Genomic DNA, 20,740 nt, shown 5'->3' with positions numbered 1-20,740 from the left:
CCGGTTACCCCCTTTGGGCCTCCCGTGAAAAGTTTCGCCTCATTTGGTTTGCGCGGGCGTGTTCGCCAAACCCAAAATTTTGCCCCGTTTTTTGGCCCCGGGCCCCCCCCCCCCCCCTTCTGCTGCCCTTTCTTTCGCGCTTGCCCGAAGGTCGCGGTTTCAGCTCATCACCCCCTGGCCGCCGTTGGCCGGCCCCGACGCGTCGCGCGGGTCTCGCTCCGAATCGCGGGGGTCCGCACTACCTGCGGACCACGCTTCGGGCCTCTCTGTACCGCGCGCGATACGTCAATCGCCTGGAGGGATTCGATGTTGCAGAACTTTGTGCGGCGGGATGCAAGAGGAGAGGACGAGCCGCGGCTCGCAGCGCATGTGATGTAGGGAAGGGGTCCCGAGGCTTCCTGGCTCTGCGTGCACAACCATCCAACTGTTCGTTCCGTTGCACGTGAGAAACGGCGAGAGTTGCAGTGTCTGCGAGCGTGTGAAAGCCCGCTTGCCGCTGCTGAAACCGCTACTCCGCCTCCAGCATGTCCCTTTCGCCTTGTAGACCTTCCGGACCGAAAGCGAGGCATCGTTGACGCTCAACGGCGAGTTTGTGGGGGTCGCCACAGTCGGGAAGGAGCAACATGGACGGCGGACGACGAGGCTGCTGAGCTGCGCGACGTCGACCCACCCGTCCTCGCCTGTCCTCGCCGCGTCCTCCAACGCTGACAGCTGCGGCTGCCGAGAGACGTATGTGCCGAGGCGAGGGTGTGGCGACAGCGATTACGGGCGTTTGCGCGGGAGGACCTGGTCGAGGGCGACGATGAGGGCCTTCTCCATGGGGAGCATGGCGCGGTCTGCGGTCGCGGGTCCGCCGCCGCCGTCGCCGAGGGACGAGAGGTCGAGCGAGAGGAAGATCTGGGCGTGGTAGCGCTTGGCTGCGGGGGAGAAAGGGAGAGAGTGTGAGGAAAGAGAGGGGCAAGGGGTCAGTGCGAGAGTCGAGGGCCCGAGCGGGAGGCAGACCGAGCGACGCACCGAGGCGAGACGAGAGTGCGAGCGAGGCACAGGCAGACTTGGAGACGCTCGTGGCTGCGGGAGGAGCGTTCGGGCGCTGCAGGTGGGGGAGGTCGAGGGGAGAGTCAGGGCACTGGCCACGCGAGCTCGCGCAGGGGAGGGAAAGCGGACGGACGGGCATGGCGACGCTCGTGTCCTGGGCAAAGGCAAAGGGCAAGGGCTGGGCGCCGACGGCGAGGACAGCAGCGGCAGGCGAGAGGAGCGAGAGCGAGGCGAAGAGGGGCTGCGCAAAGGCCGGGTCGAAGCGGGAGAGGTCGAGGACGAGCGTGTGCGTGTGCACGCGGGGCTCGCAGGGTCCGTCCATCCCTCGCACGGCGCACTGGAGCGAGTCGGCGAGAGCGTAAGAGCGCGAGAGGGAGCGACGCACACCCTTGGCCTCGCCTCGCTCCCGTCGCCCCGTCGCCGCGCAGGGCGAGCTGCAGCGCCGAGCACGCGCACCCATGCCGCCCAGGGCGTCCACCTCGGCCGCACAGGGCCCGCCCCGCGAGGGCAAGAAGCTCTCGCCGCTCGAGCTCAAGCTCCTCACCGCCGGCCTCGCTGCGCCCAAGGGCGTGCGTCCAGCCCGCACAGGGACGAGCCATGCACGCTCAAGACCGCACACTGACGCGCCTGCGTCCCGCGTCCGCAGCAGATCAGCCAGCATGATCTCCTCGCCGCCTGCGGGCTCAGCATCAACAGCGCCATGGAGGGCATCAACGCCCTCCTCCGCAAGGTACGCACGCTCTCAGTGGTCTCACACGCGAGCGCCCGCGCTCTGACGCTCTCCTTTGCGCCCGCCCGCAGAACCTCGCCCAGATGCTCCGCGCCGAGTCGGGCGACATCTTCTTCCGCTTTGTCAAGCGCGACGAGGCAAAGCAGTGCGTCACTCCCACCGTCATGTACACGCACTCGCAGACTGAATCGCCGGACCCGCTCGCAGGGCCGCGTCGATGGACGCCGACGAGAAGCTCGTCCTCGACCAGATCAAGGACGCTGGCAACCTCGGTGCGCGCGACCGGTCCCGCGCTCTCCTTCCTTCCCGACGTACTGACGAAGATCCCCCGCGCAGGCATCTGGACCCGCACGCTCAACGTCAAGACGGGCTTGCCGAGTGGAACGGTCCTCAAGGCTCTCAAGGCGCTCGAGAGCCGCAAGCAGGTCAAGACGGTCAAATCGGTCAAGGTGCGCGGCTCGTACACATCTGTTTGCTCTCCGGACTACGCGCTGACGGAAAGAGACGGTGCGCAGAACCCGACCCGCAAGATCTACATGCTCGTCGGCGTCCAGCCGTCGGTCGAGTTGACGGGCGGACCCTGGTTCACCGACAACGAGCTCGACACGGAACTCGTCGACACGCTCAAGAAGGTCGTGCACCGGTACCTCCAGGATCACGTGCGTTGGCGCGCCTCTCACCGCCTGCTCTACCAAGTCACTCGTCTTGACCATTTCACTTGCACGGCTGCGCAGTCCATCCCCCGCTCCATCACCATCTCGGACCCGTCGACCTCGAACCCGGTCAAGCTGCGCCCGATCTACCCCGTCTCGGCGACGCCGCACCTCCCGACCGCCCAGTCGGTCCTCCAGTACATCTCGCGCATCGAGGCCATCACCGTCGAGCTCCTCCCCGAGCACATCGAGGCCCTCCTCGACCTCATGATCTACGACGGCTCGGTCGAAAAGGTCCTCGTCAACCGCGACGGAACCGCGGCAGCCGCGGCGGCGGCGAACAACGGCAAGTCGGCCAGGCGCGGTGACGACAGCGACGACGACGACGACGACGACGACGCGGCCGCGTCCTCTTCGAAGAAGAACGGGAGGAGCAAGGGCAAGGGCAAGGCGACCACCAAATCGTCTTCGTCCAAGTCGAAGCGCAAGAAGAGCGCCGCCGCATCGAGCGACTCGTCCGACTCGGACGAGGACGCGCGCAGCTCGTCGCGCCGCAAGAAGGGCAAGCGCGCCGCGAACGGCAAAGCGCCGCGGAAACGCGCCAAGCGCGAGGACGACGACGATGAGGACGAGTCGAGCGAGTCGAGCGACGATTTTGACTCGGACGAGGAGGCGCCGAACCGTCGGCGGAAGAAGGGGAGCGACGGCGAGGACGGCCAAGAGGACGAGGACGATGACGGGCGGAAAAAGTCGTCGCGCAAGCGGCGCAAGGACCGCCGCAAGAAGCGCGTCAAGCGCTCGTCGAGCGATTCAGACGAGGGCGGGTCCGGCGACGACGACGACGAGGGCGCGCAGTCGTCCGAGAGCGAGGGCGAGGCAGCGCGAGCGCGCAGGAGGAACGGCGCCGGTGCGGGCGATGCGGCGAACGGCGCAGCGGCGGGCGGAAGCCAGTACGTCTACCGCCTCGTGCGGCAGTACGCGCCGACGATCGGCTGGACCGACATGCCGTGCGGCAAGTGTCCCGTCGAGGAGTTCTGCTCCGAGCCCCCGCGCATGCGCGCCCAGTCGTACCGCCGCCCGCCCGCCGTCGCCGCTAACCCGACCAACCCGAACGCCGTCCTCGCGTCCGCCGCGACGTCGGTCGGCGCGCCCAAGCTCCGCGTCGAGCTCGAGGGCGGGATCCAGGGCGTCGGCATGCTTGGCGGTGCAGGCGCCGCGATTGGCGTCTCCGAGGCAAAGTGGGGCGAGATGAAGGGAGCGGTCGGGGCCGGCGTCGCGCCCATCAACCCGGTCTCGTGTCCGTACTTTGACGCGTGGCTCACGTTCTGAAGAGGCGCACAAGGAGGGATCGCCGCATTTCGTTGCAACGACGCATGCATACTCACGACGACTTTGCCCGCTCGGAGAGAACTGCTATCCGCCCGGAATCACTCTGTCGCACCCATGCACCTGAGACAGACCTCCCACGCAGGAGATTTACACTGAAAGCTCGCAGAGCTCTTCAAGGGGCAGAAGCCGCCGCCACGAGGTGGAGCCAGCGCTGCGCGACAACGCGGATCTCCTCCCTCTTGCCCTCGTCCTCTGTCCCGCGACTCCGTCACACCGGCTGCCGAGCTTGCCAGGGCGCACGTGGACGTCGCGAGCGGCCTTAATCTGCGCTACATAGCACGTTTTCGGCTCGAAATGCGTCCACCTGCCCGTTCCGGCGAACTGTATCCTGCCGAGCTGGTGGCATGCAAGCAGTCTCTCGCCAGAACGGGCAATTGACAGTGTCTGTCCCTGGCTGATCTGCACTCCAAGCTTCCACAAGCAGCAGTGCTTCGTCGCCTGCGTGTCCGGTCCTCGTCTCGTTCAGGTTCACCGCGCTCGTCCTGCTGGAGCCGGCAGCGATGCGAGCCTGCCGGCTGCCTTTCTGAGGTTATTTCGTCGCGCGCGTCAGCGCACTCCCGCTCTGCACGTTCGCTGGCTCTCCGACGCTTCTTCTTCCTGCTGCTCCCGCCTGTCCGGACCCTCGTCACCTTCAGGCGCTGGCGCTCGGAAGGCTTTGCCCTGTACTCTATCCTGCCTTGCTACTCGCCGCCACCCACTTCGCCTGAGCGAACCGTTACACCCTGAGGACAGCCAGCTTCCTGAGTGCGACAATCCCTCTCGGGCTTCGCGTGGTCAACTCGCAGCTGACCGAGCAGTGCAGTAGCTTGCAGTTCTTCGTCGACACTTCAGCCGCGTCGCCAGTCCGCTGCCTGCTCCTTGTACGAAGGCAGGTCCACTCACGCATTGCCGAGGAGGCCGCCTCGGCGACAGCGAAGCTAACCCCCCTGCTTACAACAGCATGGGCCACGCTCAGTCGCACCAATATTCTTCGCCTCGCAGCACTGGCCGGTCCAAGGGCGACAAGAGCCCGTTCTCGTCCCCTGTTCTCGACAGCGCCAAATCCGCTTCCGCCTGGACCGGCGCGACCTCTCGCTTCCGGAGCCGCTCGCTGAGTCGCCGCTCTCGCTCGAAGCAGCAACGCGTCGAGGAGCGGCGGCGGGACGAGGTGAACCGCTTCCTCTACGAAGCGCTCGAGCAGCAGCGTGAGGCGGAGGAGACGTTGGCGGCGGGGCGATCGCACGACGACCGCGCCGCACACGCTCGTCTCGTCATTGACGAGAACGCAGCGGGCTTGACGGGCTTGCGCATCGATGTGCGCCCGCCTGCGAAGCCAGGCTTCGCCGCCTCCACTCGCTCGCCTACGCCTGGCATGTCAACGTCGTCCTCCCTGACCCACTCCTCCCCTGCGCTCACGCACTCCTCGCCTGGCCTGACGTCACACTGGTCTGAATCGTCCGCGAGCGGCCATTCGCCTGCGCAGGCTTTCCAGTCCTTCCGCGATTCCCTCAGCCGGGCGCAGCTCAATCGCCTCTCGCTGTTGCTGGGCAAGACAGGCGATGCGATCGACATCCAGGGCGCGCTCGACGACGCTGCCAAGGATTTCCTGGAGGAGCACGAGGCGGCCGAGGCCCGCAAGCGTCGCTCGCAGAAACCTCGCGCACGAGGTCCCATCGTCGTCGTCGGTGCCGAGCCGATCGGTGCGAAGCGGTACTCGCATCTGAGTGCGCCCAGGAAGGACAGCGAGGCGAGCGAGACGACCGTGCGAGTGCGGCAGGGCTCCGCGACAACGGTTGACGGCGTCGCCTGCAGCAGCATCCCCTTTCCCAGCGCCCGCCGTTCGACGCAGAGCTTGTCTCCCCCGCCGCCAGTCTGGCACCGTTTCTCTACAACTCCGGCGACGCTCGAGGACATATATGGCGTCTACGCCGACGAGAGCGAGGACGAGCGGCAGCAGGCGCCGAAGTCGCCGGACAACCAGAGGCGCCGCCCGTCCGCGCAGGTCGACCTCTCGGGCTACATCGCCGCGTCGCCAAGACTCGCGTTCCCGGTGACAGGCGAGAATCACGTCGCTCCCGGATCGCCTGCCGCACCTCCCGTCCGTGCCCCTTCGCGGGCTCGTCTACCTCCCGGCCATCCCGGAAACCACCATGCTCGCTTCGCCCGCCGCCCCCTTTCGCCGCTTACTCGCCGGAGCTCAGGCTCGAGTGCGCAGTCATCGCGTCGCACCCCCACCGACCCGACTGCTGCGCCGCCGTTCTCTCGCCGGCGTTCAAGCTGCACGCCGTCGGGCTACCCCGCTCGTCTCGGGTCCGTGGCCGAGGGCTCGGCTCTGAGCTCGCCTGGTAACGAGGTGCCGCTGTGCATCACCCCGGGCGTGCTGCCGGGCGTTCCGAGCGAAGAGAGGCCTTTCACCTTCTTCTCCTGCGCAAGCGGGACATCCTTCCCTCACTCGGTTGCACACGAGGACGAATCATCAGTGATGGGTTCGCCCGTCGCCCGCTCGACTCGCGCATCGAGCAGCGCTGCAGGCCCTGATCTCGAACTACCGTCGCCTGATGCACCCGTTGCGCACGGAGTTCCGCCAGTCCCCTCGCTCTCGACAGTCGACTTTGGCGACTACTCGATGGCCCCGTCTGCGTCTGACCGCTCCTCGCCGGTCGATTCGGACATCCCGCCGGATGCGCTCGACGCTTTCCCTGCGCCGCCCGCACAACCTTCCCTCTCCCGGCCGCGCCTTCCCGCGCCTCTCCGGTTTCCCCCACATCTCCGCCACTCCCACGGTACCGATGCGTCCAGTGCACGCTCCTTCCTCGACTCGCCTCCTCCTTCCTCGACGTCTTTCACAACGACGACCTCGGTCGAGTCGGTCGAGCTGGCTTCACACGAAGCAGCCTGCGTGCATGCCGTCGACTTTACCTTTCCCTCCTCTCTCGGGAACCGCAAGGGCGGTCGCAACGCCAAGAGGTCGCCGACGATGTCGAGTTGCAGCGACTCGCTCGCGACTTTCGTCCTCGAAGACCTCATCGACTCGCTCGCCGACGCTCACGGCGCGCCTTTCTCGCCCGTGGTGACGCCGATCGTCGTCGCTCCGCATGACGACGACGAGCCGTCGCGCCGGACTGAGCGGCTTCGATCGCTCGAAGCGCCCTCGCCTAACCTACTTGTGCCTCCTCCGCCTCTCCCCGTACTCGCGCCGCGCAGTCCGCCGACGTTCGCGCCGTCGTTCTCACTCAACCCGCCCTTCCACGGCGGCAAGGCAGACCAGCATGTCGGCGCGGTGTCCCCTCGCACGCACGCCTACGCCTACGAGCACGACCGCGACGGCGACTCTGGCCGCTTCGTCGTTCCAGCGGCCGACCTCGACGCGTCGTACCGCTTCCCGCCGCCGCCGTCACCGATCCGTCGCGCGACCGACCCGCTCCCTCCGCCATCGCCGCCCGCCGTCCCGGCCAAGCAGCCGTCGCTGCGGTCCGGGTCGCTCACGAGCGTGGACGCGCGGCTCGGGTGCAGGGGGAAGCGCGGGCTCAGTCGCGACGAGATTGGCGAGTGGCTCGGGCGCGCGAGGAGGGAGAGCGAGGAGGCGTGCGAGAATGGCGGCGATGAGCGGGAGCGCGAGGGGGACAAGTGGTGCTGAGGATGTCGCGCTCCGGTTTCTCTGCCGAAACCTTGTAGCACTCTGTCTGAATCTCGCTGTTGTCCAGAATTGCCCTGTATCGCTCGCAGAGTCTGTTCTCTGCTCGTCTCGTCTCGATTTGCCACGAAGGGAAAGCTGGAAGCAACACGATGCGGGAGCTTCTATTACGCCAACGTCGTACAGCGAAGTGAGCGCGTACGGGTGAGGCGATGGGTGGAAGGAGGAAGGAAGGGAAGAAAGGTGGGCACAGAGGAGGCTGGACGAGAAACGAGAGTAACCCAGACTGACGGACGGAAAAGGGGAAACGAGAACGGGTAGCTTGACAACGACCGGCGTATGGGTGAGAGCACGAAGGCGGTATAAGGGTATCTTGAGGCGAGACGGTGGAAGGTGCGATGAGGCAACAGAGGGGGAGAGGGAAGTGGGGCGGTATGGGAATATGCTGCATGGCGAGGAAGGATGGCGGGACATGCGAAGAGAGGCGAACGAGAGGGAAAAGGTGGCGACAGGGCGAAAGTCGAAGGGAGGGCGGAGTCGGACGAGGGCCGCGCGCTCAGACCTTTTGCGCCTTGATGTTCTGCGAGAGCCAGTTGAGACCTGCAGAGCGGTGTTCGGTCGAGTGAGCAGCATGTCCTGACTCAACAAGCGCTTGTCCGCCGTGATGACGGAGCCACGACCGAGAAAGGACGGGCGACTCACCTTCGAAGAGACCCTCGCCATCGAGCGCATTGGACGGGTGGCAGTACCAGCTCCGGTCCTTCATCTTGAGCAGGCCCAGCCGCTCCGTCACCTCGGTCGGGGTCATGGCTGCGATCATCCGCATTCAACAATCAGCCGACGCTCCTTGCAGCGGGAGTGCGTGGGAACAGTGCGACGGGTGCGAACGCACCATCGGGCAAGTCCTGCTTGTTGGCAAAGACGAGCAAGAGGCAGTCCTTCATCTCGCGGTCGTTGAGGATCTTGTGGAGCTCGGCGCGCGCCTCGTCGATGCGGTCGCGGTCCTGCGAGTCGACGACAAAGACGAGGCCCTGCGTGCCCGTGTAGTAGTGCCGCCACAGGGGCCGGATCTTGTCTTGCCCGCCGACGTCCTGTGCGCAGAAGCATCAAGGATGAGCAGTTGTGGCGGGTCTGTAGCTAGAGCGCGCAACGGCGCGTGATGGAGACGCACCCAGACGTTGAATCTGTGGGTCGGACGGGAAGGTCAGCATGTCGCTTCCGATTCAGCAGAGTCTCTTGTAGTCGATACGCCCCGACGACAAGAGAGACTGGCAGAGTGTGACTCAGGGCGTGAGGACGCACTTTACGTTCTTGTAGGTGACGGTTTCGACGTTGAAGCCGACGGTGGGGATGGTGGTCACGCTCTGGTTCAGCTTGAGCTTGTACAGGATGGCTGTGCGGGGTGTGATTGGACGAGGGTCAGCTTCGTTCCGGCTCCGGCCACATCCCCTGCGTGCACGGTTCTCGCGAGTCTCGCGGGCGCGGAGATGGGCACGGGCGGCGCGAGCGGAGGGAGGGAGGCGCACTCGTCTTTCCGGCGGCGTCGAGTCCGAGCATGAGGATGCGCATCTCCTTGTTGCCAAAGAGCTTGCCTGCGCGGGCATGGCGCGCAGAGGGAGCGAAGACGAAGAAAGGGGGGCGGGTTGAACGAGGTCGGCGGGGCGGCGGCACGGTCGCGGAAGGGCGGGCGAGTGAAGCGGACCGGGCAAGGCGGTACGGAGAGTGCAGTGGAGCAGGGCACTGGTCAGCTCGAGTGCGCGATCGGGCGGGAGCGGGGCGAGGGAGGCGCACCGAGTGCCTTTGACAGCCCGGAACCCCTGTCGCGCGCGGGAGGGACGGGTGAGCGGGTCAGTGGGGGCGCCCTGCAGCACTGGCACGCTCTCTCGGACGCACATGGCTGCGGATCGAGCGAGTGCACGCGGCGAGAGTGCGGTCAAGCCGCGCCCCCTTCGCGCCCTGCCCTCGCCGTGCCGGCACTCACTCTCGCCGAGGACAGCTGCTGCGAGGTCGAGCAGGCCCGCAGAGCTCTCGCAACCCGCCTGCGACTTCGCTCGACCGCCTGCGAGCCGCGTGAGCGCTGTCGTCGCGCCGCTCCACCCCCGCGTCTCGCGTTCGGCGTCGATTGCGCGCTTCGGACACCCGCAGCGAGCGAGTGGGTGTTCTCAGCCTGTAGACAGCGCTCTATTAACCAGGTGAGCCGCGTTTCGATTCTCCTCACGGTGTGCGGCGACTCGCAGGCGTCTCGCAAGGTCCGGCACCAGATGGACCGCTCCCGCGTGCTGCAGGAGCCTGCGGGCCGGGTGCGACTGTCTACACGGCTGTTGAAGATCTCTCAAGGGCCCGTCCGAGTCGCAGCTCTCGTCCAGACCGGCCTGCGCTACGGGCATTAGCCCAACTCGGGTGACGGGCCGAGTGCTGACTGTCGTCTCCCTCGCCCGCAGGACCGACACTGGCGACGCATAGCGGCTCAGTACAACTGCAACCACACCCCGAGGCGAGCGGCGCCATGCCGCTGCCCGCACTCGCGCCCGACGCTCCTCGTCGGGCGTCGCCCCCACATCCTTCCGGCCCTCGCTCGTCGCCACCCGCCAAGCTCGTGCGCTCCCGCTCCGCCAACTCGCTCGCCCTGTTCACCACAGCGTCGAGCCCTCAAGAGCGCGGAGCGTCGCCGCCTGCACCGGTCGCCATCCCGCTGCCCCCTGCCGACAGCTCGCACGACGGCATCCGCCTCGTCGGCTCGTATGACTCGTCCGACGGCGCATCCTCGGCGCTCTCGCCCTCGTCGCCGTACCAGTCCATCTCGCCGCCCGCGCCCGCCCTGCCGGCCTCGCGCAGCCCAGACGACGCCCTCCTGTCGCCCACCCAGCAGCACCAGCAGCCGAACAAGTTGACCAAATGGCTCTCGCGCGGCTCTCCCTCGGGGTCGTCCTCGCCCGAAGAGCGCGCCCTGCCCGAGTCGCCGACCAAGTCGCGCAAGACGCGCTCGCGCTCCATCGGCTCGCTCAACCTCCTCACCCGCTCGCTTAACGGCGGGTCGGCATGCCCGTCTGCTGAACCTGGCCCGTGCCCTCCGGCGCCCTCTGCCCTCGTCGCACCGGCGCCGATCATCTCGATCTCGTCCTCGCCGTCAGACCACTTCTCCCCGTCGTCGCCGCTCCCGGCCTCGACCGCCTCGTCTTCGCAATCCTCGTCCCCCTCTCTCGCGGCGCAGCAGCAGCCGCAGCTCGACCCTCTGCGCCGCTCGTCTGCCACCTCGACGTCGTCCACCGCGTCATCCTCCGCGCGCCGCAGTGCCTTTCCGAACCTCTCGTCGCTCAAGCCCGGCAGCAGCAAAGCCGTCGGGGCCCCCGTACGAGACCGCAAGCGCTCTTTGCGCCGCGCCCGCCCCATCGCCGCCACCGCTGATCCCACGTCGCCCGCGCTCCTCGACGACGACTGGGCGACCGCAGACCTCGAGTCGGGCGACGAGGACGGGCGGCTCATCAGCGAGGCCATGGTGCGCGCCGCGCGCGCGACCCGAGCCGGCACGAGCAGCAGTGCCGCGAGTCGCCGCTCGAGCTCGATCGCGTCGACGTCGACGGGCACGGGCGCGAGCTCGTCGGTCGGGAGCGGAAACGGGAGCGGCGCGGGCGCGGGCGCGGCGGCGGGCGAGGGGCGGCTCGCGCGCGGGCTGAGGAAGACGCGCAGCGGGCTGCGCCTCTTTGGCAAGGCCAAGGAGCAGGCGAGCATGGTCGTCGTCGGTGGCGGTGAGGGTGGTGGTGGCGCGGCGCTCGACCTGCACAGTGGAGGCGCGCGCTCGGCGTCGACCGGGTCGGACTCGGCGTTCGAGGTCGCGAGTGCAGAGTCGCCCGCTGCGTCCGTGACGCCGACGTCGTCGGCGTTCCCCTCGTCGTCGAGCGGGCCCAGTCCGCTTAACGCCAGTTCTGGCTCGTCGCCGGCGCGAGAGCCCGCTCCGCCGTCTCAGCCTGCTGCACCGCTCAGCCCCAGCAGCAACGTGGCGAACCGCATTGGCGGCTGGTTCAGCAGCATGCTGCACACGAGCAGCAGTGGCGCCACTTCGTCGTCTTCTTCATCGGTCCACCTCCCACTCCCTTCGCCCTCGACCGAGGATGCCGCCTTCGTCCCTTCCTCACCTGACAAGGCTCGCTCGACCGCATCGTCCCGCGCGCCTGGGTCGTCCTCTTCGCCCGCCGCCGCCTCGCGCACGTCAGCCTCGATGGGAGCGCCCTCGTCGTCGCCGCTCAAGAAGGGCTCGTCGTCGTCCTCGGCGGCGGTCGGAGGGCGGCTGGGCCCGCTCGACCGCATGCTCGACCGCGCCGTGCAGTACTTTCTCGACACCGACTCGCAGGCCGACCGGTGCGAGGACGACATCTGGGTCCTCGGCGTGCGGCATGTCGGGTGGCGGCTCGAGGAAGAGCCGCACGAGGACGGTGCGGATGGTGCGGAAGAAGGCGAGGTGGGCGGCGAGAAGGACTGGAAGCGGAGAAGCCTACCCGGGCTGGGGAGGAAACGCGGCAGTCCGACCAAGCAGCGCAAGGCTGCTCCAGCGCCGCCTCCACCGCCACTCCCAGCTGCACCTACTTCAACCTCCGACGACCCTTTTCTCGCGCCTTCCACCTCTGCCGCCGCCTCCGTCGGCTCGCCATCGCCCACCGCTCCTGTCCCGCCTGCCGCACCGCCCACCACGATCAACGGTTGGCCCGCCAACTTCTACCACGACTTTTACTCGCGCATCGCGCTCACGTACCGGTCCAACTTCCCCGTCATCCCGTGCGACCCGTCATCATCGTCCAGCGCCGGGACCGGCGTCGTGCAGGGCATGCTCAGCAACCTGAGCATGAGCATTGGGCGCGGCGTGCACCGTGGCGCAGCGGCGCAGCCTGCGACGGGCGCAGGTGCAGGATCGGCGGCAGCGACAGCGGCGGGGCTCAGCTCGGATGCGGGCTGGGGCTGCATGCTGCGCACGGGGCAAAGCCTGCTGGCCAATGCGCTGACGAAGGTGCATCTCGGCCGAGGTACGCTGCTTCCGCTTTTCGATTCATCAACTTCGCACGGAGCTGACCACGGTGCTCTCCTCAGACTGGCGAAGACCGCTCGCTCCCGCCGCAACGACTTCGGCTGTCCCTTCTGCTGCGACCTACGCTCGCCTCCTTTCCCTTTTCCTCGACGACCCTTCGCCCGTCTCGCCCTTCTCGGTCCACCGCTTTGCACTCGAGGGCAAGCGTCTCGGCAAAGAAGTCGGCGAGTGGTTCGGGCCCTCGACCGCTGCGGGCGCGATCAAGACGCTCGTCAACGCGTACGAGCCGGCGGGCCTGCGCGTCGTCAGCTGTGTCGACGGCGCGGTGTATGGGAGCGAGGTCGCCGCTGCGAGCGCGGTGGACGGTGAGGAGTGGAAGAAGCCGGTGCTCGTGCTCGTCAACCTCCGCCTGGGCATCGACGGCGTCAACCCGATTTATCACGAGGCCATCAAGGTGCGTCCCGCTTGCTTTCTCAAGGCGAGGCTATGGTTCTAACATTTAACGATGTATGCGCAGGGCATCTTCCGCTTCCCGCAGTCGGTCGGCATCGCCGGAGGTCGCCCCTCGTCGTCCTACTACTTCGTTGGAGCGCAAGCCAACTCGCTCTTCTACATCGACCCGCACCATCCGCGTCCCGCTATTCGACTCGTCCTTCCCTCGGAGCCGGCCCTCGTCGATGCGGCCCAGAGTATCCCGCTCGCTCCGTCAAGTGTGCCGGACAACCTCGCCATGCAGCTCGACTCGTTCCTCCTCTCAGCGTACCCGGATGCGGCGTGGGCGACGTATCACTGCGACCGCGTGCGCAAATGTGCGCTGACGAGCCTCGACCCGAGCATGCTGCTCGGGTTCGTCATCGAGGACGAGCGGGACTGGACTGACTTCGTCGGGCGGGTCAAGGAGGTGCGTCCTTCTCTGCGTCCTACTTTAGCGTGCAGCGTCTGACTGTCCTTCACGCTTGCAGCTCTCGGCTTCGTCGGCCCCCATCTTCTCGATCGCCTCGTCTCCTCCCTCCTGGATGCGCCGCTCGACCACGTCCGCAACCATTCCCGCTCGTCCATCTGCTACACCCGCTGCGAACTCCGCTGCGGACGACTCCTACACCGACCTCGGGTCGTCGGGCGATGATGCCGATTCGAGCGGCTTCACAGCTGGCGGGCGCGGTCCCGATGGCGGCGAGGGCGCGAGTGGCGGCGGCAGCAGCGTCGGCTTCAGCGAGCCCGACGACTGGGAGCTTCAGTCGACCGATGGCGAGGTCGACGAGGCTGCCGAGCCGAGCGGGCCAAGCGGGACTGGCGAAGCGCCCCAGCACGACCGCCCCATCGGCGAAGGGACGAGCCCTCTCGGCGAGCCGCCCGTCGTCGTCTCGCCGTCGCTTGCTCCGACTGCGCCGCGCGAGGCGGTTGACGAGGGTTGGCAAGGCGTCGAGGCGGAACGATCGAGCTGATTGCCGTCGCTCCCTGTATCCGCGTTGTTTCCTCTTTCGTTCTCATCCATGCCGCACTCGCACTACTACCTGAGTACACCTCCTTCCACAATTTTGTGACGCTCGCCCACCTGCAGTAGCTTACCCGTCTGTCTCCTTCGTTCATCCTTGTTGCTGTCTTTTGTCGCTGTCCTTTCGACCCGACCGGTCCTATTGCAATCGTTGTTCGTCGCATGCTCCACTCGCATGCTGCTCGCACAAGAGGACTGCCAATTCGTGGGTTTTGCACTTCAGGCTGCCTCTGCCTAACTCTTCCCACGGCGCGCAAACAATGGACAGACAGACTGCGTTACAGCATCTACTTGAGGCTCTGCGGGTGGAGAGCACGTCCGAAGTGAGCGGAAGCTGAAGAACGCAGCAAGAGAGCGAACGCGGACGTACGACGAGCTTGACGTCAAAGTTGAGGACCGAGTTGGGAGGGATGCCGGCAATCTTCTGCGACCCGTACGCGAGCGCGGCGGGGATGCGGAGCTTGCGCTCGCCACCAACCTGCATGCCAACGACACCGAGGTCCCAGCCTGGCGAAAGCGAGAGGTGTCAGTACAGGGGAAACGCGGGAGACGGATAAGGGAGGAGAGGGAGAGGCGGAGGAGGACAAGGCGCACCCTTGATGACCTCGCCGCGGCCGAGGTTGAAGGTCAGGGGCGCGCCCTTGGTGTTCGAGTCAAAGACCTGCACACCGAGTCGAGTAGACGTCAGTTTGGAACGAAGAGGAACGAAATAGACGCTTGCAACCCACCTTGCCGTTCTCGAGCTTGCCGATGTAGCGCATGCCGACCTTGCTGCCCTTCTTCGCCGCAGGACCACTGCCGGTCTTGGCGTCGGTGACCTCGAGGCCGCCAGCGAGGGTCTGGGTCTTGTTCGCCTGCGCCAAAAAGCCATGTGAGGAAACACCCTCAAGAAAGCGAGACGAGAGGCGAACACACCTTCTTGGGCTCGGGAGCCGCCGCCTTCTCCGCCTTCTTCGCCGGGGCAGCAGCCGGGGCCGGGGCCGCCGCCGCTGCGGGCTCGACCGCCGCGCCGTCCTCGCCCTTCTGCTTCTTGGCGAGCTTCTTCTTCTGGTTCTTGCTCAGGCCAGCAACCGACGCGGCCGAGACGGTCGAGTCGTCGGCACCAGCGGGCGCCTCCTCGATCGCAGCGCGCTTCTTCGACCTGGAGAAGCGAAAGGAGGTGAGTTGATGAGCGGGTTGTGCAGGGCCTCGCGTGCAAGAACGCACGCCTTGACCGGCTCCTGGATCTCCTGGATGCGGTCCTCCATGTCCTCGTCCTCCTCGTCCGAGTCGCCAATGAGACCCGAGAGCTCCTCGTCGTCGTAGTCGTCCTCGTCGTCAAAGTCCGAGCCGTACTCGTCGTCCGAGGGGGGCTGGTCAAAGTCCTCCTGGCGGATGTAGTGGCCAGTGAGGTAGACGGGGCTGAGAGAGGGCGGAGAGATCGGGTTAAAGCGAAAGATTGGCGTCGGAGCGAAGAGACGGGAGTGGAGTGAGGGAGCAAGGTCAGATCCCGTGCAAGACCGGCGACACTCGAAACAACGCACTTCTCGCCCGACACCGAGAGCTCGACAACCTCGACGTCCTCAACGAGGGCAACGTTGATCGACGCCTGCTCAGTCTGTGAGGAGGGGAGAAGACGCGCAGGACTAGGTCAGTCTTCAGGAACTTGCCGTCTTCGACATGCAGATACACGTACCGCGTTCGGCTTGAGGACGGCAAGGACGGTCTCCTTGGTAATGAGGTTGGGGAGCTTGATGCCCTCCTCGTCGTCCTCCTCCTCGGAGTCGTCCTCGTCCTCGTCCTCCTGCTCGAACTCGGGATACTTGAGAAGGACGGCCGAGCGAGCGTTGCCCTTGACCGTAGCACCGTACTGTGAGCTCGGAACATGTCAGCTTCAAGCGTGTTCAGACCGGGGAGAGACACGGAGAGAGAGAGAGAGCGCACCGAGATGTTGGTGATCTGGATTGCGGGGCTCGTGTTCTGCGAGAGGGTCTTGCCCGGCTCGAGGACAACCGACCTGCGCACATCGCAGCTCGCTCTAGTCAGCAGCTGCACGCAGAGAGCTGCGAGGTTGAGCGAGCGGCAGAAGCTCGCCGCCGCAAGCGAATCGAGCGGGGGCGCCGGGAGCGCAGACGCACCAGAGACCGAGGATGAGAGGCGAGGCCATTCTGTGCTGCTGCTCGTCTGGGTTCGCGAGAGTGTGAGGAAGGAGCGAGAGCAACAGACTCGAGCTCGTCCTCGTCTCGCACGTTCGCCTCTGCCCAGCTCGACGCGCTCCGTCTTTGGTTCTGCTCTTACCGCAGCTATACTATCCAGGCTTCTATAAACATGTGCGTCGCTTGAATGGCGCAAAATTCGCGAGTCGTCGACATGTCCTCGTCCTGATCGCTCGCTGACCCCCACAACTGTCTACCGCCGCTGCACAGGTCTGCCGCGCCTAGGAAGATCCTCCTTTGCTATGACTTTGACTGGTCTTTCGCTGGTATAGCTGTCCCGGCCGAACGTGGGAGTTGCAGGAGCTGACGGGCCTTCGTTCCGCGCGACCCCCTCCTTCCGGCACGTTTCTGGCTTGATTTCCACCAAACAGACCAGGACACGGACCGGTACGCCTCTTTCGCGCTCTCGTGCACTTGTTAGATCTAACGCTGACGCCCTGAGACCCCTCAGCTATGTCTTTGAGGTTCTGGCTCCCCACCTCCGCTCGTCGCTGCGCGCGCACAAGAAGGACATGCAGTGGACCGACAACTGGTCCGCCTTTACCCTCGCCATTGTGTGAGCATTCTACTGAATTCGTTCTGCCTTGCGCAGCGCCCATCACCTCCGCCAGCTGCACGCCGAGGGCTTCGGGCAGAAGGACGTCGAGGATGCGCTCAAGACCCTCCCTGTCGTACGTCACCTCTACCGAGCCGCGCACCACTCTTGCTGACCTACTACACCTCGCAGCACCCTGCGCAGGCTCGCGGTACGATGGACCTGAAGAAGCGTACCGATGTTCAGACGACCTTCTTCTGCCTCTCCAACTCGAACTCCGTCTACATCGACACTATCCTCAAGGTGAGGCATACTGCCCTCCATCGCTGCGCACAGATCCAGCACTGGCCCCTTGTGAGGAGTAGTGAGATGTTCATCGAGCTGATTGGCCTCACTCTCACTTCGCAGCACTACGGCCTCGAGACGCTCTTTGACGAGATTGTGACCAACCCGGCTCAGTTCCGCGAGGACGGCCTGCTCGAGCTTCGCCGCCGCGTCGACCCGAACGGCCCGCAGCACGGGTGCAAGGTCGGGTGCTCGCCCAACATGTGCAAGGGTGCGCTTCGGGCTCGCACATCGATCATGCACCTCGACGACCCTCCATGCAGAATGCTGATCATCTTGTCGCTGTTCGATCTCACAGGCGCTGAGCTCGAGGCGTTCATGAAGCGCCACGGCGGGTGGGCGGCGTTCGACAAGGTCGTCTACGTCGGTGACGGTTCCAACGACCTGTGCCCGGTCCTTCACCTTCGCGAGTGCGCTCTTTCTCCTCGCGCGCTCTCGTCACCGCCAGCACACTTGCTGATCAATCGACCGCTCGCCCGAAAAACAGGCAGGACACGATCCTCGTGCGCCTGTACCGCGAGCTGTACCGCAAGCTCAACGACTCGTCCGCGGCGCACGTCTCGGACGTCAAGTGCAGTGTCCACCCGTGGGGCGGCGCGTGGGAGATCGAGAAGTACTTCAAGGAGAACCTCTGAGGGAGGTTTGGGCGCCCTCGTGAAGTACAGGTTTTCCGGGTCATTGTATGTGTGCAACAACAAAGAGGTATTCCCGTGCTCACTGGTGAGAGCGAGAGTCGGACTAGGAGAATACAATAGGACGAAAGAGCCAGTGGATGAGCGCAGCCGTGCACATCACTCGAGGTTTTGGCGGAACAGACGCCATGTACGGGTATCTCATTGCGATGCGGTGCGAGGGTATCGCAGATCTATGTTAGACATCGAGGCACTGACACTTCTTCCGCTCGTACACGTCGTCCCCGCACTCTACCGCTATGCGCACGTCTCTGCACCCGAAGGTGACGGGCCATGCGCGCTCGACGCTATGCCCCAGCGCAGGATTCGATGGTCCGCCGGACTCGTTTGGCCCCCACATGTCGTGGATCCAGTGCCCGGCGGGAGCCTCGAGGAGCGAGAGGACCGAGGCGTAGCGGCCGTACGGGTTGGCGAGGATGCGCCGTTTCGAGACGACCATCTGCGCCGACCATGCGCCCTGCGAGAGATAGAATGTCAGGCAGCGTCGACCTCGAGATGACTGCGGGCGACGCACGAGCTGCCCACCGGGAGGGCACAGCTCGCCGGTGAAGACGTTGTACAGTTCCTTGGCGATCTGTATAAGAAGCAGGGAGTCAGACCAGAAGCACACCGATGAATTCCGCGATTCTGTACACACCGGGAAGGACGTGTTGACACGCGTGTCCCACCCGCACGAGCTGTTGTAGTACGGCCCGAGGTGTGCGAAGCCTGTTTCGGGCGCAATCTCCTTGAGGCGCGGCTGAGCGATCCAGTGCCATGCGAGGTGAGGCTGGAGAAAGTAGGTGTGGTCGGCGAGCACTTTGATGCGCAAGTGCGAGAGAGGTTTGGCGAGAGAGGCGGGAGGTGGAGGGGTGACCTCGTAGGCAGGGGAGAGGGAGGCGAGAGTCGAGTTGAAGTGCAGAAGGATGTGCTGCAGAGGAGCCGCGTGAGCAAGGGAAGCGCATGATAGCACGGAGGGAGGCGCACCGAAAGGTAAGTCGCGCCTTCTCGTCCGAGGTTCTCGAGCGGGACGACCTCGTCGAGCCATTTTAGTTCGAGCTCTTTGCGTAGCTCAGCCTCGCTGCGTTGACCCTTGTTGTAGAGCACTATGCGATTGTTGCGTTTCGCGACGAAGTCCGATTGGCGGATGTGGTCGAGGTGGTTGCGCGTGCGGTTCAGGTCCTCATTGTAGTACGAGACGACGAGATCGACCGAGCGTGACACGGGCAACGCGTAGTCGGACAAAGGGCATAGCCTTGCGCGCACCGATGGCGGGAGATAGGCGCAACCGGAAGAGAGCTTCGTCGTGGTCGCTGGCGAAGTGACGAGATAGAGGAGGAGGGGGACGAAGGGCAGGATGCTGAAGATGGAGGGCGTAGCCGATGAGCCCGACAAAGCTCGGTCGGAAGAGTCCTTGCGGTGATTGGGCGGATGAGACGCCGAGGAGAGGAGCGAGGCGCCAGTCGGCGAATGCGGGATAGCAGAGTGCGCGTTGAGCGTCGAGTACCTGGATTCCCCGGCGCGCAGGTTCGCCACGGCTGCCGAGAGTTCTGGGTCCGCCCAGGCTGTGGTGATGGAGCCGAAGAAGTAGACGAGAAGCTCCTGAATCCAGTTGTCGCGAAGCGGGATGCCCTCACGCCCGAACGTCGAGCAGGCGAGCAAGACCAGGTTGCGTGGCAGGAGCGAGTGCGCGGCGGTCGTTGGTGTCGGGAAGGACGAGAGGACGATGAGGACGGCGACCTGGGCGGAGACGGAGAAGAGGAGGGTCGACGCAAGAGAGCTGTAACCGGCAGGATCGAACCCGAACATGGCGTCTTGTGATGCGAAGGCGACGCTAGCCGGTACTGCGGCGAACGAGACGCCCGAGGCGAACTGGCAGGGACAAGTCAGTTTCTGGTCCGTACTGGCGAGCAAATAACGCACCAGCGCAGCTTGGGACAAGAATCCCAGAACCCTCCCATCCGTCGCTGCCAGCCCGTCCTTCACGAGTACGAGCGAAATTGCATCCATGCAGACCCGCAGGAGCGCGAGAGTGATCGTAGTGCCTGATGCGGCGACGCCGATGAGAGCGAATCCCACAAGGAAGGTTGACCCGCCGCAGGCGGCGAGGAGGGAGGTTGGCGAAGACGCGAGCCAGACATGCCCGTTGCTCGTTCGCAAAGAGAGCGAGGGCGCAATGGCGAGGACAGCGGGGATCGTGTAGACCTGCGGGACGAGTCGAGATCAGCGGACGGGAAGATGTGCAGCACGGACATGCGACACACCTCGAGAGCTTCGCCAAACCTCGCGTCACCAAACCTCGACTCGTACACTCGGCAGAAAAGTGCCAGCGCGATGGTCAGGCCCGCCAGCATGGCCTGCTTGGTCGAACCGCTCGCCCCACTTGACCCTGCTGCTCCATAACCGCCTCTCCCGAGCTCGATAGCGCCTCCGCCTGACGTGATCCGCTGCTTGTTCCGCCTGTACTGCAGAACGACCGCAAGGACGGCGAGAAGGGCGAAGTGCAGGACGATGAAGAGGGCGGTGGTCTGGCGCGAATGACGAGCGAGGCGCGCGACGTTTCGGGCTGCGCAGCTCGAAAGCACAACCAGAACGGCGTAGGCGAGCACTCGACGCCTCGGCGAGGTACCCTGCGGCGTGCTCGAGCCAAGGATGGTTGACGGTCGTCGCGAGTGACCAGCGAGTGTGGAGCTCGCAGACGACATCGAGTCGCGCCGGTCGTGCTCGGCGGGCATCTCGTCAGCCTGCTGAAGCGCCATGTCGTTGTCGTCGTACTCTCGCGACGTGCGAGCCATGACGGACACGCGAGCCGATCGAAGGTCCGATGCGCCGGGAGGCCGGGTCGGAGGCAAGCTGCGCGTTGGCGTGTCGAGCGCTTCAGGCAGCCACTTCGCCGTCTCGCACTTGCTCAGCTAGAGTGACAGGAAGGGCGGGCGGGAGAGCAAGGTGCACCGCCCCCGACTCGCGAGAAAGCGATGAGATTCGGCCTGCGCATGCGCAGCCGCTTCGCTTTTGCAGCATGTCCCAGGATGTACTGTGCGTTTGAAGGTTCAGATTGCGAC

General features: G+C 65.6%; 8 protein-coding genes across 8 annotated transcripts; 4 read left to right on the top strand and 4 right to left on the bottom strand.

Annotated features, from left to right (window-relative positions):
- Positions 1 to 762: 762 nt before the first annotated feature.
- Positions 763 to 1,357, bottom strand: JCM10292_003623 (proteasome assembly chaperone 4 family protein; the record flags this gene model as incomplete). Its single annotated transcript, XM_076652950.1, has 3 exons — positions 763 to 917; positions 1,015 to 1,090; positions 1,169 to 1,357. The coding sequence occupies 3 exons, from the start codon at positions 1,355 to 1,357 to the stop codon at positions 763 to 765; spliced, it is 420 nt and encodes a 139-aa protein (XP_076501506.1).
- Positions 1,358 to 1,493: 136 nt separating this feature from the next.
- On the top strand, positions 1,494 to 3,747 carry JCM10292_003622 (uncharacterized protein; the record flags this gene model as incomplete). The annotated part of the gene is made up of 7 exons (XM_076652949.1): positions 1,494 to 1,604; positions 1,682 to 1,765; positions 1,837 to 1,910; positions 1,973 to 2,037; positions 2,102 to 2,214; positions 2,281 to 2,424; positions 2,500 to 3,747. 7 exons carry the CDS (start codon positions 1,494 to 1,496, stop codon positions 3,745 to 3,747), a joined length of 1,839 nt encoding a protein of 612 aa, XP_076501505.1.
- Positions 3,748 to 4,747: 1,000 nt separating this feature from the next.
- Positions 4,748 to 7,423, top strand: JCM10292_003621 (uncharacterized protein; the record flags this gene model as incomplete). Its single annotated transcript, XM_076652948.1, has 1 exon — positions 4,748 to 7,423. One exon carries the CDS (start codon positions 4,748 to 4,750, stop codon positions 7,421 to 7,423), a length of 2,676 nt encoding a protein of 891 aa, XP_076501504.1.
- Positions 7,424 to 7,976: 553 nt separating this feature from the next.
- Positions 7,977 to 9,881, bottom strand: JCM10292_003620 (ADP-ribosylation factor family protein; the record flags this gene model as incomplete). The annotated part of the gene is made up of 8 exons (XM_076652947.1): positions 7,977 to 8,020; positions 8,123 to 8,230; positions 8,313 to 8,511; positions 8,592 to 8,604; positions 8,723 to 8,813; positions 8,947 to 9,012; positions 9,212 to 9,237; positions 9,871 to 9,881. The coding sequence occupies 8 exons, from the start codon at positions 9,879 to 9,881 to the stop codon at positions 7,977 to 7,979; spliced, it is 558 nt and encodes a 185-aa protein (XP_076501503.1).
- A 45-nt stretch (positions 9,882 to 9,926) lies between these two features.
- ATG4 (cysteine protease ATG4) lies at positions 9,927 to 13,882 on the top strand (the record flags this gene model as incomplete). The annotated part of the gene is made up of 4 exons (XM_076652946.1): positions 9,927 to 12,435; positions 12,500 to 12,891; positions 12,955 to 13,338; positions 13,400 to 13,882. The coding sequence occupies 4 exons, from the start codon at positions 9,927 to 9,929 to the stop codon at positions 13,880 to 13,882; spliced, it is 3,768 nt and encodes a 1,255-aa protein (XP_076501502.1).
- A 337-nt stretch (positions 13,883 to 14,219) lies between these two features.
- On the bottom strand, positions 14,220 to 16,078 carry JCM10292_003618 (FKBP-type peptidyl-prolyl cis-trans isomerase; the record flags this gene model as incomplete). Its single annotated transcript, XM_076652945.1, has 10 exons — positions 14,220 to 14,231; positions 14,303 to 14,439; positions 14,527 to 14,593; positions 14,661 to 14,786; positions 14,848 to 15,073; positions 15,139 to 15,333; positions 15,456 to 15,529; positions 15,608 to 15,781; positions 15,856 to 15,928; positions 16,050 to 16,078. 10 exons carry the CDS (start codon positions 16,076 to 16,078, stop codon positions 14,220 to 14,222), a joined length of 1,113 nt encoding a protein of 370 aa, XP_076501501.1.
- Positions 16,079 to 16,369: 291 nt separating this feature from the next.
- On the top strand, positions 16,370 to 17,642 carry JCM10292_003617 (uncharacterized protein; the record flags this gene model as incomplete). The annotated part of the gene is made up of 8 exons (XM_076652944.1): positions 16,370 to 16,382; positions 16,499 to 16,514; positions 16,579 to 16,659; positions 16,720 to 16,798; positions 16,855 to 16,965; positions 17,071 to 17,218; positions 17,306 to 17,417; positions 17,495 to 17,642. 8 exons carry the CDS (start codon positions 16,370 to 16,372, stop codon positions 17,640 to 17,642), a joined length of 708 nt encoding a protein of 235 aa, XP_076501500.1.
- Positions 17,643 to 17,877: 235 nt separating this feature from the next.
- Positions 17,878 to 20,473, bottom strand: JCM10292_003616 (uncharacterized protein; the record flags this gene model as incomplete). The annotated part of the gene is made up of 6 exons (XM_076652943.1): positions 17,878 to 18,156; positions 18,214 to 18,273; positions 18,337 to 18,609; positions 18,666 to 19,550; positions 19,602 to 19,883; positions 19,943 to 20,473. The coding sequence occupies 6 exons, from the start codon at positions 20,471 to 20,473 to the stop codon at positions 17,878 to 17,880; spliced, it is 2,310 nt and encodes a 769-aa protein (XP_076501499.1).
- Positions 20,474 to 20,740: the final 267 nt, after the last annotated feature.

This window comes from Rhodotorula paludigena, assembly GCF_050403205.1.
Source record: "Rhodotorula paludigena JCM10292 DNA, Rt_paludigena_JCM10292v1_ctg105, whole genome shotgun sequence".
NCBI lineage: Eukaryota > Fungi > Basidiomycota > Microbotryomycetes > Sporidiobolales > Sporidiobolaceae > Rhodotorula > Rhodotorula paludigena.
Note: the sequence above shows the minus strand (reverse complement) of the source record. Positions and strands in the feature narration are given on the sequence as shown.